This window comes from Chlorocebus sabaeus, chromosome 6 (genome assembly GCF_047675955.1).
Source record: "Chlorocebus sabaeus isolate Y175 chromosome 6, mChlSab1.0.hap1, whole genome shotgun sequence".
Taxonomy (NCBI): domain Eukaryota; kingdom Metazoa; phylum Chordata; class Mammalia; order Primates; family Cercopithecidae; genus Chlorocebus; species Chlorocebus sabaeus.
Window position 1 is genome coordinate 18,651,196 of NC_132909.1, and position 13,996 is coordinate 18,665,191.

A 13,996-nucleotide genomic window follows, 5' to 3' on the forward strand; every position below is an offset into this window, starting at 1 on the left:
TCTTTGTTTGCTTTTGGTTTTGGTAGAGAGGCATTCTCAGTATGTTGCCAAGGCTGGTCTTGAACTCCTGGGTTCAAGTGATCCTCCTGCCTAGGCCTTCCAAAGAGAGTACAGGTGTGAGCCACCCCACTCAGTCTTTAAGCTTTTTTTTTTTTTTTTTTTTTTTTTTTTTTTTTGAGATGGAGTCTTGTTCTGTTGCCCAGGCTGGAGTGCAGTGGCACGATCTAGGCTCACTGCAACCTCTGCCTCCCAGGTTCAAGTGATTTTCCTGCCTCAGCCTCCCAAGTAGCTGGGATTACAGGTGTGCACCACCTTGCCCAGCTAATTTTTGTATTTTTAGTAGAGATGGGGTTTCAACATGTTGGCCAGGCTGGTCTCAAACTCATGGCCTCAAGTGATCCACCCATCTTGGTCTCCCAAAGTGCTGGGATTACAGGCATGAGCCACCACACCTGGCCTAATCCTTTTTATTACTACAGTCTCTTCACCTAATTATTTAAGTCTCAGAACAGAATTCCCCAGGCCAGTTCCCCCTCCCTCTCCCCATTCCAGGCACCATCCCTCTGCTTGTTCTTCCCCTATCACATCCCTGACATTCTGGGCTGTCACTGGTGACAGGTCTGTCCCTCTGCTCCACTGGGAGCCTAGGAAGGGTCTTGGCACTCACACAACACAGGACTAAGCACCATGTCCGGGTGTGTCTGTCTCATATACAGCCATGGGTGTGGGGGTCTTGGTGGGGGTGGGGTTAATGGGGCAGGATCTGGGGAGCTGACCGTGGTCAGGCGCCGCAGAGAGCTGAACCTCTCTTCCCAGGCTGCAGCCGCTTTGCGGAAGGCCTCGTGTCGCCGGATAAGCTGCTCCACCTCATCCACGCTGCTGCCCAGCTCCCGGCTCTGCAGGAGCGGCTCCTGGGCTGTCAGCCAGGCATCAGCCACCACCGCCTCCTGGGCAAACTGGTGCACCTCCAGCACTGAGGAGGGGCATGCAGGGTAAGGATTCTAGGGCATCTGGAGCCCTTCCTGGGGCAATGGCTGTTTCTCCTGGCCTTCCACACCCCTGCGGCTTTCCATACCCCAGCCCTGACCATCCTGGGCTCTGCAGGAATGACAGAGGCTGGGGCTATTTCAGTGGGCATCATTCCTCCTTTCTGACTCCCATTCTTGCTTCCTTAATGTCCCCCCACCCAGGACTTTAAGACTTTTTTGGGGGGTGGGTATTCAATGGCAAGGCAGCCCCCTTGTCCACCCTTCCAGGCTCTTATGTTTGCTTCTGGAGACCCATGGGTAGGGTGCAAAGCATGCTCCTGTCACCCTCTGGGCCTTGGCTGGACAGGCTGGAGCATGTCCCTGTGCCCTTGAGCCACGTATGCCTGGGCCCCCACTCACTCTGCTGCAGCCACTCCCAATGGCGGTCCCACTTTTCCGACACCTCCTCCTTCCTGGTTCCCAGCTTGTCCAGCTGTGCCTGGATCTGGGAGTGGCAGGTGGGTGGCATGGAAGTCAGGGTGTGGAATGGCTTCCACCCCAATGTGCCCAGGTGGCAGAGGGGGACCCCCTCCCTGCTCCCCACCTCATCAGCCATGGCACTTTTGTTGAGCAGCAGAGATCGCCCCAGCTCCTGGCAGGCAGTCAGCTCAGGCACCCGTGCCTCCAGCTCAGTCTTCAGGCCCTGGTGGTAGTTCATGAGCACCTCCACTGATGACACGTCCCTGCAGTGGGTGGCAAGCAGGGATCTGAGCCACGGGCAGCCTCCTCAGCCTGCCCCATACATGTGGCTCCTGGTGACCCCAAATCCTTGAGGCTGACATCCCACACCACCTCGAGACACCTTTCTTTTCTTTTCTTTGTTTTTTTGAGATGGAGTCTCACTCTATGGCCCAGGCTGGAGTGCAGTGGGGCGATCTCAGCTCACTGTAAACTCCGCCTCCCAAGTTCAGGTGATTCTCCTGCCTTAGCCTCCTGAGTAGCTGGGATTACAGGCGCCCACCATCATGCTCAGCTAATTTTTGTATTTTTAGTACAGATGGGGTTTCACCATGTTGGCCAGGCTGGTCTTGAACTTCTGACCTCAGGTGATCTGCCCGTCTCAGCCTCCCAAAGTGCTGGGATTACAGGCATGAGCCACTGCACCCGGCTGAGACACCTACTTTCGATGACCAAGTTCTGAGGGCCCATGGTTCACTAATTCAATGATTCGAACTTTCTAAGTTTCTAAAATTTCGCACTTTGGTGATTCTAACCTTCTAGGATTCCAAGATCCAAACTTCCTTTTTTTTTTTTTTTTTTTTTTTAATAGGGTCTTGCTCTGTTGCCCAGGCTGGAGTGCAGTGGCAAGATCACAGCTTACTGCAGCCTCAACCTCCTGGGCTCATGCAATCCTCCTGCCTTAGCCTCCTGAGTAACTGGGACCGCAGGTGCACATCATCACACCCAGCTAATTTTTTTATTTTCTGTAGAGACAGGGTCTTGCTATGTTGCCCAGGCTGGTCTCAAACCCCTGGACTCTAGCAATCCACCTGCCTCAGCCTCCCAAAGTTTGAGGCTATGGGCATAAGCCACAACACCCAGCCAAGATCCAAATTTTCTAACTTTTCCTAGCTATGCTTCTGAAGGTTCCACTAGCCAATGATTTTAACCTTCCAAGTCTGTGCTCTCCAAGGCAGTAGCCACCAGACATGTGAGCACTTGAAATGTGGCCAGTCTGAATTTTGATATGAAGTGTAAAATGCACACCAGATTTTGTGGAGTTAGCATAGTAAAGAATGTAAAATGTCTCATTAATAGTTTTTTGTTGTGCAGTGGCACGATCCCCGCTCACTGCAACCTCTCCCTTCTGGGTTCAAGCGATTCCCCTGCCTCAGCCTCCTGAGTAGCTGGGATTACAGGCGCCCGCCACCACGCCTGGCTAATCTTTTTGTATTTTTAGTAGAAACGGGGTTTCAACATGTTTGTCAGGCTGGTCTTGAACTCCTGACCTCAGGCGATCCGCCCACCTTGGCCTCCCAGAGTGCTGGGATTACAGCCACACCCTGCTTTTTTTGTTTGTTTTTTTTTTTTTTTGAGACGGAGATTTGCTTTTCTTGCCCAGGCTGGAGTGCAATGGCGTGATCTTGGCTCACTGCAGCCTCCACCTCCCAGATTCAAGCAATTCTCCTGCCTCAGCCTCCCGAGTAGCTGGGATTACAGGCACCCACCACCAAGCCTGGCTAATTTTTTGTTCTGTATTTTTAGTAGAGATGGGTTTTCGCCATGTTGGCCAGGCTGGTCTTGAACTTCTGGCCTCAGGTGATCCGCCCGCCTTAGGCTCCCAATCTCTGCCGAGATTACAGGCATGAGCCACTGCACCTGGCCTCATTAATAGTTTTGTTTTTGTTGTTGTTGTTTTTGAGACGGAGTCTCTGTCACCCAGGCTGGACTGCAGTGGTGCAATCTCCGCTCCACTGAGATTGGGAGGCTGAGGTGGGCAGATCACCTGAGGCCAGAAGTTTGAGACTGCCTGGCCTCATTAATAGTTTTAATATTGACTACCTGTTGAAGTGATAATACTTTGGGTATGTCAGGTTAAATAAAAATGTATTACTAAAATTAATTTTCATTTGCTTTGCTTTGTTAATATGGCCACAGATTTTAAAGTATATATGTGGCTCACATTTGTGACTGATGTTATATAACTATTGGACAGCACCATTCTAAGCCATCTTATGTCCAAAACAAATTCCAAGTTTCTGAAGGTTCCATCAGTTGGCAATCATGGCTTCATGCTATGGTTTGAATCTACCACTTGGGATCAAGAGATCCTCCTGGCTTAGCCTCCAGAGTAGCTGGGACTACAGGCATGCACCACAATGCCCAACTAATTAAAACAAAAAAAAATTTTTTTTTAAAGAATCACCATGATTGACTAATTTTTTCTTTTTTGTAGAGATGGGGTCTCACTATGTTGTGTAGGGTGGTCTCAAACTCCTGGGCTCAAGTAATCCTCTTGCCTTGGCCTCCCAGTGTTGGGATTACAGGCGTGAGCCACCTCTTCTGGCCACACTGGCCAAATGTTGACGGTTGTTCAAGCCACGTGTTCACGATACACATGTGGGTTACCTTAACTTCCCTGTATATTTAATTTTTTTTTTTTTTTTTGAGATGGCGTTTTGCTCTTATTGCAATGGCACAATCTTGGCTCACCACAACCTCTGCCTCCCAGGTTCAAGCAATTCTCCTGCCTCAGCCTCCCAAGTAGCTGGGATTACAGGCGTGCACCACCATACCCGGCTAAGTTTGTATTTTTAGTAGAGACAAGGTTTCTCTATGTTGGTCAGGCTGGTCTCGAACTCCCGACCTCAAGTGATCCACCCACCTCAGCCTCCCAAAATGTTGGGATTACAGGTGTGAGCCACCAAGCCCAGCTTTTTTTTTTTTTTTTTTTTTTTTTTTTTTTACATGGAGTCTCGCTCTGTTGCCCAGGCTAGAGTAGTGCGGTAGTGCGATCTCAGCTCACTGCAACCTCTACCTTCCAGGTTTAAGCAATTCTCCTGCCTCAGCCTCCCCAGTAGCTGGGATTACAGGCGTCTGCCACAACGCCCAGCTGATTTTTGTATTTTTAGTAGAGACGGGGTTTCGCCACATTGGCCAGGCTGGTCTCAAAGTCCTGGCCTCAAGTGATTCACCCACGCTGGCCTCCCAAAGTGCTGGGAAGACAGGCATAAGCCACCGCGCCCGGCCTATTTTTCTCAAATGTACACATCACATCACTCCACTCTGCTCTAAACTCTTGCATGGCTCCCACCTTCCTCATAGAGAAAGTATGCTCCTCACCATGTGTGGTTTCAGGGTCCCAGTGCCCCTCTGACCTCACTTCCTCTCACCCTGCACTCCCTCACTTCCTCCCTCCATCTGGCCACAATGATCTCTAGTTCTTCCTCACACATGCCTAACTACAGCCCACCTCTGGGCCCTTGCACTTGTGGGTCCGTCCACCTAGAAAACTCTTCCCCAAAAACTTTACCTGACTCACCCATCACTTCATTCAGGTCTTCAGTCAAACGCATATCCTCAGAGAGACTTTGCCAGCTATCATTCCCTTCCTATGTATATATACCCACACTATATTTCTTTCTTTTTTTTTTCTTTTAGACGGAGTTTTGCTCTTGTTACCCAGGCTGGAGTGCAGTGGCAAGATCTTGGCTCACCGCAACCTCCGCCTCCTGGGTTCAAGCGATTCTCCTGCTTCAGCCTCCCAAGTAGCTGGGATTACAGGCGTCCGCCACCATGCCTGGCTAATTTTTGTATTTTTAGTAGAGATTGGGTTTCGCCATGCTGGCTAGTCTGGTCTCAAACTCCTGAGCTCAGGTGATCCACCTGCCTCAGTCTCCCACAGTGCTGGGATTACAGGCATGAGCCATCATGCCCGGCCCCCATACTATATTTCAGAAAGTAATAAGTGCTATGAGAATGCAATCTGTCTCAGGGCAAGGGCTTGGCCTTGCTCACCACATGGCACACCATATGCATTTAATACATATTTGCTGAGTAAATGAATGCAGGCTCCAGGCCCTGCATTCCCAGAAGCAATGCCAGGTATCCCTGATTCCCCAGGTCCTTTTCTTCCTGGCCACACCATGTGACTAAATTTCCAGCCTAGGTCAGGCACGGTGGCTTACACCTGTAATCCCAGCACTTTGGGAGGCTGAGGCAGGTGGATCACTTGAGGCCAGGAGTTTGACACCAGAGTGGCCAACACAGTGAAACCCCATCTCTACTAAAAATACAAAATTAGCCAGACATGGTGGTGAGCACCTGTAGTCCCAGCTACTTGGGAGGCTGAGGCAGGAGAATCACTTGCAACTGGGAGACGGAGGTTGCAGTGAGTTGATACTGTGCCACTGCACTCCAGCCTGGTTGACAGAGCAAGACTACGTCTCAAAAGAAGAAAAATTTGCAGCCTCCCTGGCAGACAGGTTAGGCCACTAGACTGGCAGTGTGTGAGTGCTGGCTTTATCCCTAAAACCTTCTGTGTAATCCTCCTTCTGTCTTTTCCCATTTGCAGCAGGCAGAAGGTCCAGCATGTGACTCCCAGGGTGGCGTGATGGAAGGACCCTGCTCCCAATCACCATGGGACAGGATTCTGCCGGACACTCACATCCAACCACTATGTGAGCAATAAGTCAATGCCTAGTAATGAAGCCACTGAGATGCTGGAACTGTTACAATTCTTCACCCACCCTCACAAATACAGTCCCACACCTCCCTTGCCCATCCTGTCTTTAGCCTGTTTCATGCTGTGACATCTCATGGAGAGGGTAATAATGGGCAACTGGGAAGGAGAGAGGACAGAAGGATGCCCCATGACCTAAATCCCCAATGACAGGCCTAAAAATGGGGTCTGAATACACACGAAGCACCTAGAACAGTGCCTGGCACACAGAGGTGCCACACAGATATTGGCTGTTGTCATTCGGTTGGGAAGGGGGCTGTCAATGGGCTGGGGTTGGCTGGGGGGGGCCGCCAGGGGCAGGCAGGAAGCCCGAGGAGGGATGAGGGGCACCTGGGCTTGTCGGCTGCCCCAATCTGGCTGGCGATGCCATCCATCCAGGAAAGCAGGTCGCGGACTTGGCTGTGGAAGCGCAGGGCGTCGGCCGTGGAGCTGACGTGCAGGCGGGCATCTTCGCAGGCTGACAGCAGCTCTTTCCAACCTTGCAGCACCTCCTGCTCCCGGCTAGCGATGGCCTCGGCATGTTCACCCGCATACACCGTCCGCAGCTGGGCCGCCCCCTCCTGCAGCTGCCGTACCTGAGGGGCATGCCAGGTCGGGTGCCAGCCCTCCATGGGGCCCAGGCTGTGCCCTCCCTCCCGCCATCTGCTCCAGCACGGAAGCCCAAGATATAAAGAGCCTCACACTGTGATCCCACCGCCAGGCTCCTGTCATATCTGCTGCCTGATTTCTCTTTGACTTACCCACGTTCTGACTTCTTTTAGTTCTACTACGGCATCTCTTTCAGCCCACTGCCTGATTTCTTTTGGTCTGAGAGCTCTATTTCTATTGGGTCTGTCACCTGTGTTTTCAGGCAGGCCCACCTCTACTTTGGGTCTTTCAGGAAACCCCTTTCCACTTTGATGTCTTTTAGATGTGCTAATTTTTTTTTAACTTGGTTTATTTCAAACCCACTCCTTCGTAGTAGCCCAGTTTCCTACACGATGTCTGTTCAATTGCTGTTAGTCCCCTACCCAATTTCCATTCATTCTGCTGTATGAGTTCCTCTCACTCTATCTTTCGGGCTTTGGGTTTTTTGTTTGTTTGTTTGTTTTGAGACAGGGTCTTGCTCTGTTGCCCAGGCTGCAGTGCAGTGGTGCAAACACAATTCACTGCAACCTTGACACCCTGGGCTCAAGTGATCCTCCTGCCTCAGCCTACTAATAGCTGGAACTGCAGGTGCATGCCACTGCACCAGAATACATACATATATGTTGTAATAGAGATGGAGTCTCACTATGTTGCCCAGGCTCATCTTGAACTCCTGGGCTCAAGCAGTCCTCCCACCTCGGCCTCCCAAAGTGCTGAGATTACAGGCATGAGCCACTGCGCTCAGCCTGTTGCTCACTCTGTTGGTTAAATCTCCTGATTTCTTTTGGCGTGACCTCCCCATCTCTAACAGATCCACCACTTATTGCTGTCAATCTCTCAGCCTGATTTCTAAGTCACTTGTAGGATTTATAAAAATAATTGGGCTGGGCATGGTGGCTCATGCCTGTAACCCCAGCACTTTGGGAGGCCAAGGCGGGCAAATCACTTGAGGTCAGGAGTTCAAGACCAGCCTGGCCAACATGGTGAAACCGCATCTCTACTAAAAATACAAAAATTAGTTGGGTGTGGTGGCTCGCACCTGTACTCCCAGCTACTCAGGAGGCTGAAGTGGGAGAATCACTTGAACCCGGGAGGCAGAGGTTGCAGTGAGTCGAGATTACACCACTGCACTCCAGCCTGGGTGACAAAGTGAGACTCCACCTCATAATAATAATAATAATAGTAATTGCCAGCTGGGTGCAGTAGCTCATGCCTATCATCCCAGAACTTAGGGAGGCCAAGACGGATGGATCACCTGAGGTCAGGATTTTGAGGCCAGCCTGGCCAACATGGTGAAACCCCATCTCTACTAAAAATACAAAACTTAGCCGGGCATGGTGGCATGTGCGTGTAATCCTAGCTATTTGGAAGGCTGAGGCAGGGGAATCGCTTGAGCCTGGGAGGCAGAGGTTGCAGTGAGCTGAGATCAAGCCACTGCACTCCAGCCTGGGTGACAGAGTGAGACCTTGTCTCAAAAAAAAAAAACAAAACAAAACAAAAAAAAAATTGCCCAACTTCTACCTTCCATTAGACCTGCAACCCGATTTCTTTCAGTCCTGCTCCCTGAGTTGTACTGGGCCTGCAGCTTCATTTCCATCTGACTGCTCAGATCCACCTCCGAATTCTGGCCACACCCTCCGCCTAATTTCTAATCTCTGTTGCCTTTTTCATTAAATTCACCCCTATCAAATTACTTTCAGAAAAGTCATATGATTTCTATCGCAGACCCGTTATCTAATTTCTTTTCTTTTCTTTTCTTTTTTTTTTTTTTTTGAGGTGAAGTCTCGCTCTGTCGCCCAGGCTGTAAGGCAACGGCGTGATCTCGGCTCACTGCAAGCTCCCACTCCTGGGTTCACACCATTCTCCTGCCTCAGCCTTCCGAGTAGCTGGGACTACAGGAGCCCGCCACCATGCCCGGCTAATTTTTTTTTTTTTTTAATTTTTAGTAGAGATGGGGTTTCACTGTGTTAGCCTGGATGGTCTCCATCCCCTGACCTTGTGATCCACCCTCCTCAGCCTCCCAAAGTGCTGGGATTACAGGCGTGAGCCACCATGCCCGACCTTTTTTTTTTTTTTTTGAGAAGGAGTCTCATTCTGTCACCCAGGCTAGAGTGCAGTGGCGTGATCTCGGCTCACTGCAACCTCCGCCTCCCGGGTTCAAGCGATTCTCCTGTCTCAGCCTCCTGTGTAGCTGAGATTACAGGCGCCTGCCACCACGCCTACTAATTTTTGTATTTTTAGTACAGACGGGGTTTCATCATGTTGGTCAGACTGGTCTTGAACTCCTGACTTCGTGATCTGCCCGCCTCAGCCTCCCAAAGTGTTGGGATTATAGGCATGAGTCACTGCGCCTGGTCTTGTCTGTTGTCTAATTTCTATCTACACCATAGCCAAATTCCTCTTAGCATTCTCAAAATTCCCTTTAGACCCTCGATCTGGATTTAGGTAAAATTCACAGTTTTAGGAGAACCACTGCCCACTCTCTGTTGGAAGCTTTTTTCTTTTTTCTTTTTTTTTTTTTTTTTGAGATGGAGTATCACTCTTGTCACCTAGGCTGGATTGCAATGGCGAGATCTCGGCTCACTGCAACCTCCGCCTCCTGGGTTCAAGCGATTCTCCTGCCTCAGCCTCCCAAGTAGCTGGGATTACAGGTGCCCACCACCAGACCTGGCTAATTTTCGTATTTTTAGTCGAGATGGGGTTTCACCATGTTGGCCAGGCTGGTCTTAAACTCCTGACCTCAGATGATCCACCTGTGTTGACCTCCCAAAGGGCTGGGATTACAGCGTGAGCCACCACACCCAGTCGGAAGCTGCTTGGTATCTGTGAGACCTTCTGTACCACTTTTCCCTGCCGCTACCTGATTTCTATATACCATTCCATCAGTCCGTTTTCTATCTGCTCCATTACCTAATTCCTTCCTGTTCTGTAGTATGCTTTCTGTCTGTGCCACTGCCTAATTTCAACCTGCTCCACAGCCTGATTTTTGCCCATTCATCAGCTGTCTGGGCCCTTCCACCTGCCCCGATGGCCACCGGAGCCCCACCTGGGACACGAGGAGCTGCAGGTCATGCTCAAAGGCTCTCAGGGTCCGCTGCATGGAACTGGCACTGGGTCTCGGCTCAGGCGGGGTGGTCAGGCGGGGCAGCCGCCTCCGCTTCTCCTCAATCTGTCCCTGAAGCTCTCGGGCGTCACTGAAGAACTTATGAAGCTCCCGAGAGGCGGCCAACAGCTGGGCCCGTGTGCCCATGAGCTCCAGCAGCTCAGCCCAGGCCTCGTTCAGCCCGTCCTTCCACTCGGCCATGGTGGCCGCTGCTGTATGGCCACACTCGATCAGCTCATCTACCATCTGGTTCACAGCTGCCAGCCGCTCCCGCCCTGCCGTACCTGTCTCGCTGGCGAATTCCGAGAATTTCTCCTGCAGCACCTGCCATCAGGAAGTTGGGGGCGGGGGGAGGGGTACAGCAAAGTGAGCAAAGGGGCAGCACACACCAGCCCCCTCCAGCCTACAATTTTTTTTTTCTTTTTGATACAGTCTTGCTCTGTCACCCCGGCTGGAGTGCAGTGGTTCAATAGCCACTCACTGCAACCTTCACCTCCCCAGTTCAAGCGATTCTCCCGCCTCAGCCTCCCAGATAGCTAGGACTACAGGCGTGCACCACCACACCCAGCTATTTTTTTTGTATTTTTAGTAGAGACGGAGTTTCACTATGTTGGCCAGGCTGGTCTCATACTCCTGACCTCAAGTGATCCACCTGCCTCTGCCTCCCAAAGTGCTGGGATTACAGGCGTGAGCCACCACACCTGTCAGAGACTACCATTTTGTGGCAGGTAAGAATAATGAGAATCATCATCATCATCATCATAAAAAATAATATCTAACACTTACTGAACACCTAGCAAGAAAAGTAGCAAAATAGTAACAATAAAAATAACAATAAGTAACAATAAAATAATAAGCTGATAATAGTAACTAACACTGTGAGGCACCATGTGTGCCAAGCAGGGTCCTCAGTGCTTTACATATTAACTCATTTGTCTCACCGCAGAGCCATGAGGCGGGTGCTGTTATTATCCTCAAACTACAGATGAGGAAACAGAGGCCCAGAGAACCTTAGTGGTAGCTCCTGGTATCACTTATTACTAATAATGCTCACCGAGACATGCTCAAAGTCCTGGCCGAGCTCCGGTGAGCCAGCCACCACCTCCTTCTCGGCGATCCAGTGCTCAAGCTCGCTCACCTGGCGGCTGAGCTGGTACAGCCAGTACTGCTGTTCCAGAGCCACCCGGCGCTCCTCACCCAGCTCCTTGAGCGCCACATACAGGCGGTCCACCTGAGACTGCCGCCGGCTGATCTGCTCGCTGATGGGGAACATGGAGGGGCAGGGATGAACCCCTGAGACTGCTGGGGCACAGCGTGACCCCCCTAAACCCCCTCCCCAAGACAGGGCTGTGTTTCCTTGAAATCTTCAGACAAGGCTGTGTCCCCAGGTAGAGCTCTGTTTTCTTTCCTTTTCTTTCTTTCTTTTCTTTTCTTTTCTTTTTTTTTTTTTTTTTGGAGACAGGGTCTTGCTCTGTTGTTTAGGCTGGAGTGCAGTGGTGTGATCACAACTCACTGCAGCCTCCACCTCCCATGCTCAAGCTATCCTCCCATCGCAGCCTCCAAAGTGGGACCACAGGTGCGTGACTCTACATCTGGCTAACTTTTTGATTTTTTTGTAGAGATGAGGTCTCACTATGTTCCCTCTGTTCTCAAACTTCTGGGCTCAAACGATCCTCTTGCCTCAGCCTCCGAGTGTTGAGACTACAGGCGTGAGCCACTATGCCTGGCCAGGACTGTGTTTTCTGCAAGTCTTGGGTTCAGATGGCCCTGCATTTCAGCATGCAGGGAAAGCTGTGCTTCCCTAGATGGATAAGCTCACCTCTATCCAGCCTCACCTAGTTTCTTTTTTTCTTTTTTTTTTTTTTGATGGAATTTTGCTTTGTCGCCAGGCTGGAGTGTGGTGGTGGCACGATCTCAGCTTACTGCAACCTCTGCCTCCCAGGTTCAAGCCATTCTCCTGCCTCAGCCTCCCCAGGAGCTGGTACTACAGGCACGTGCCACCATGCCAGGCTAATTTTTTATTTTTCGTAGAGACGGGGTTTCACCATGTTGGCCAAGTTGGTCTCCAACTCCTGACCTTAAGTGATCCGCCCACCTCGGCAGCCTCACCCAGTTTCTATCTCAGTCTCACGCCCCCCTTATCCAGGAACCTGGGTGGGACTCTGGATTCCCAGGTTGGGTCCCCAGCCAATTCACCCCACCTCTAGCCCCAATCTCTGAGCCCACTTGCACAGAGGTCTCTCTCTCTGTACCTCCTTTCAGATTCCATCCCTGGTCCAGGCCTGGAGCTCAGCACCCGCCTACACCAGGCAACATCATCCCACTGCACACCAGGAGGTCTCCAGCCCCATCCCCATAGCCAATCTCAGCACAGGCTTTTCTGTCCTCCCAGACACTGGGTAGAAAGAGTCTCTTGCTTGTCCTGAGCAAATTCTTCTCTGCCCCAGTCCTAGACATCACCTCCTCTTTTCTCCCCCGACGAGGTGCCCACAACTACACTCATATTCAGGTGCTCCTGGCCCCACCCTCTCAACCATCTCTGGGCCGTGTCCCCCATTCCAGCCAGCCCACTTGCCAAATCTGAGGGCTCCAGCACACAGCAAGGAGGACCTCTCCCACCCAACGTCCAATTTCAGCGCTGCGCTCCCAACAGCGAAGCTTCAGGTCCTATTGGACCATTCCTGTGAACCGGCCACGCCCCCGTCCCCGCCAGCCCACCTGTCCGGGTGCCCCATCTCCAGCAGCGCCCGGCACTGGCGCGACAGCTGAGCGATGCTTTCCTCGTAGTTCTCCACGCCTTGCTCCAGCTGCAGGTGTTTCTTGAGCAGCTGCAGGGTGCTCTGTTCGTCCTAGGGGCACAAAGCGCCCACGATGAGGCGGCAGCGGCGGCCCCGGGCTCCAGCGCCCCCAGGCCCTCCGCACCCCCAGCTCGGGCGCACCTTGCCCTTATCCTCACTCATCATGAGCAGCTCCTGCTCGCCCAGCCAGGCCTCCACCTCGGCCACGTCGAAGTAGTACTGCTCCACCTGGAAGGCGGCGTCCAGCGCCTGCTGCCGTCGCTCTGCAGCCTCCCGCAGTCCGGCCCAGGCACTCTGCAGCTGCTCCAGGCCCCGGCGCACAGCCTCTGCCTCCGGGCTGCGCAGCGACGACAGCGTGCCCGCGCGCTCCAGCACCTCCTCCAGGCGCGGCCCGTGCGCCTGGATCTCCCGCCGCAGGCCCTGGGGGCGGGAGGTAGGGGGATGTGGGTGGAGAGGGGACGTTCCGAGGCCCTGCAAGACCACATGCTCCTCTGCTACTGGCATGGCCCACGGGGCAATTAACAAGCACCCCCAGATCGCTTAGCACGTGCCAGGACCATGTAAGCATTTGGCTGATACTCCCTCGATCATCACAATCCCATGCTGCAGGTGGGAACACAGGCATAGAGGGGCAAGGTAGGGAGCCCAAGAACAAGCAGCCAGTAAGGAGTGACAGGATTTGAACACAGGAGGCTGGTTCCAGAGACTGTGCTCTGAGCCAAGACGCTTGCTGACCCAAAATCGGCCCTAATACAAAAACCCTGCAGCTTAGCAGCCGAGGTATCATTTATATACGGTGAAGTGCACAAATCTTAGGCATACAGTTGCACACATATGTACAGACGCATACACCGGTGTGCCCAGATCAGCATGCGGAACACTTCCATCCCCCAGAAGGTTCCCTCCACCAGCTCTGTACTTGCAGAGTACCTTATTTAACTTTTTGTGTGTCTTTTTTAACTTTTTGTGTGCCTTCACCTTATTTAACTTTTCGTGTGCCTCAACTGGTAAACAAAGATAATAACAGCCAGCATGTCCTCTTCTTATTTTGCTTTTTTAGAGACAGGGTCTCACTCTATCACCCAGGCTGGAACGCAGAGGCACTACGGCAGCTCACTGCAGCCTTAAACTCCTGGGCTCAAGTGATCCTCCTGCCTCAGCCTCCCAAGTAGCTGGGACTACAGGTGTGCACCACCGTACCCAGCTATTTTTAAAAATATTTTTGGATAAATGAGGTCTTGCTATGTTACTCAGGCCA

At 51.9% G+C, this 13,996-nt stretch overlaps 1 protein-coding gene across 3 annotated transcripts in view; it reads right to left on the reverse strand.

Annotated features, from left to right (window-relative positions):
- SPTBN4 (spectrin beta, non-erythrocytic 4) overlaps positions 1-13,996 on the reverse strand; it is a 116,538-nt gene that overhangs the window by 9,863 nt on the left and 92,679 nt on the right. For all 3 annotated transcript variants that reach the window (XM_037991704.2, XM_037991708.2, XM_037991706.2), the window contains exons 23-30: positions 12,880-13,158; positions 12,659-12,789; positions 10,995-11,199; positions 9,884-10,264; positions 6,541-6,785; positions 1,573-1,711; positions 1,389-1,473; positions 777-973 (exon numbers count right to left, since the gene is read on the reverse strand). In XM_037991704.2, the coding sequence (XP_037847632.2) occupies positions 777-973; positions 1,389-1,473; positions 1,573-1,711; positions 6,541-6,785; positions 9,884-10,264; positions 10,995-11,199; positions 12,659-12,789; positions 12,880-13,158 (1,662 nt within the window). The remainder of the gene's footprint in view (positions 1-776; positions 974-1,388; positions 1,474-1,572; positions 1,712-6,540; positions 6,786-9,883; positions 10,265-10,994; positions 11,200-12,658; positions 12,790-12,879; positions 13,159-13,996) is intronic.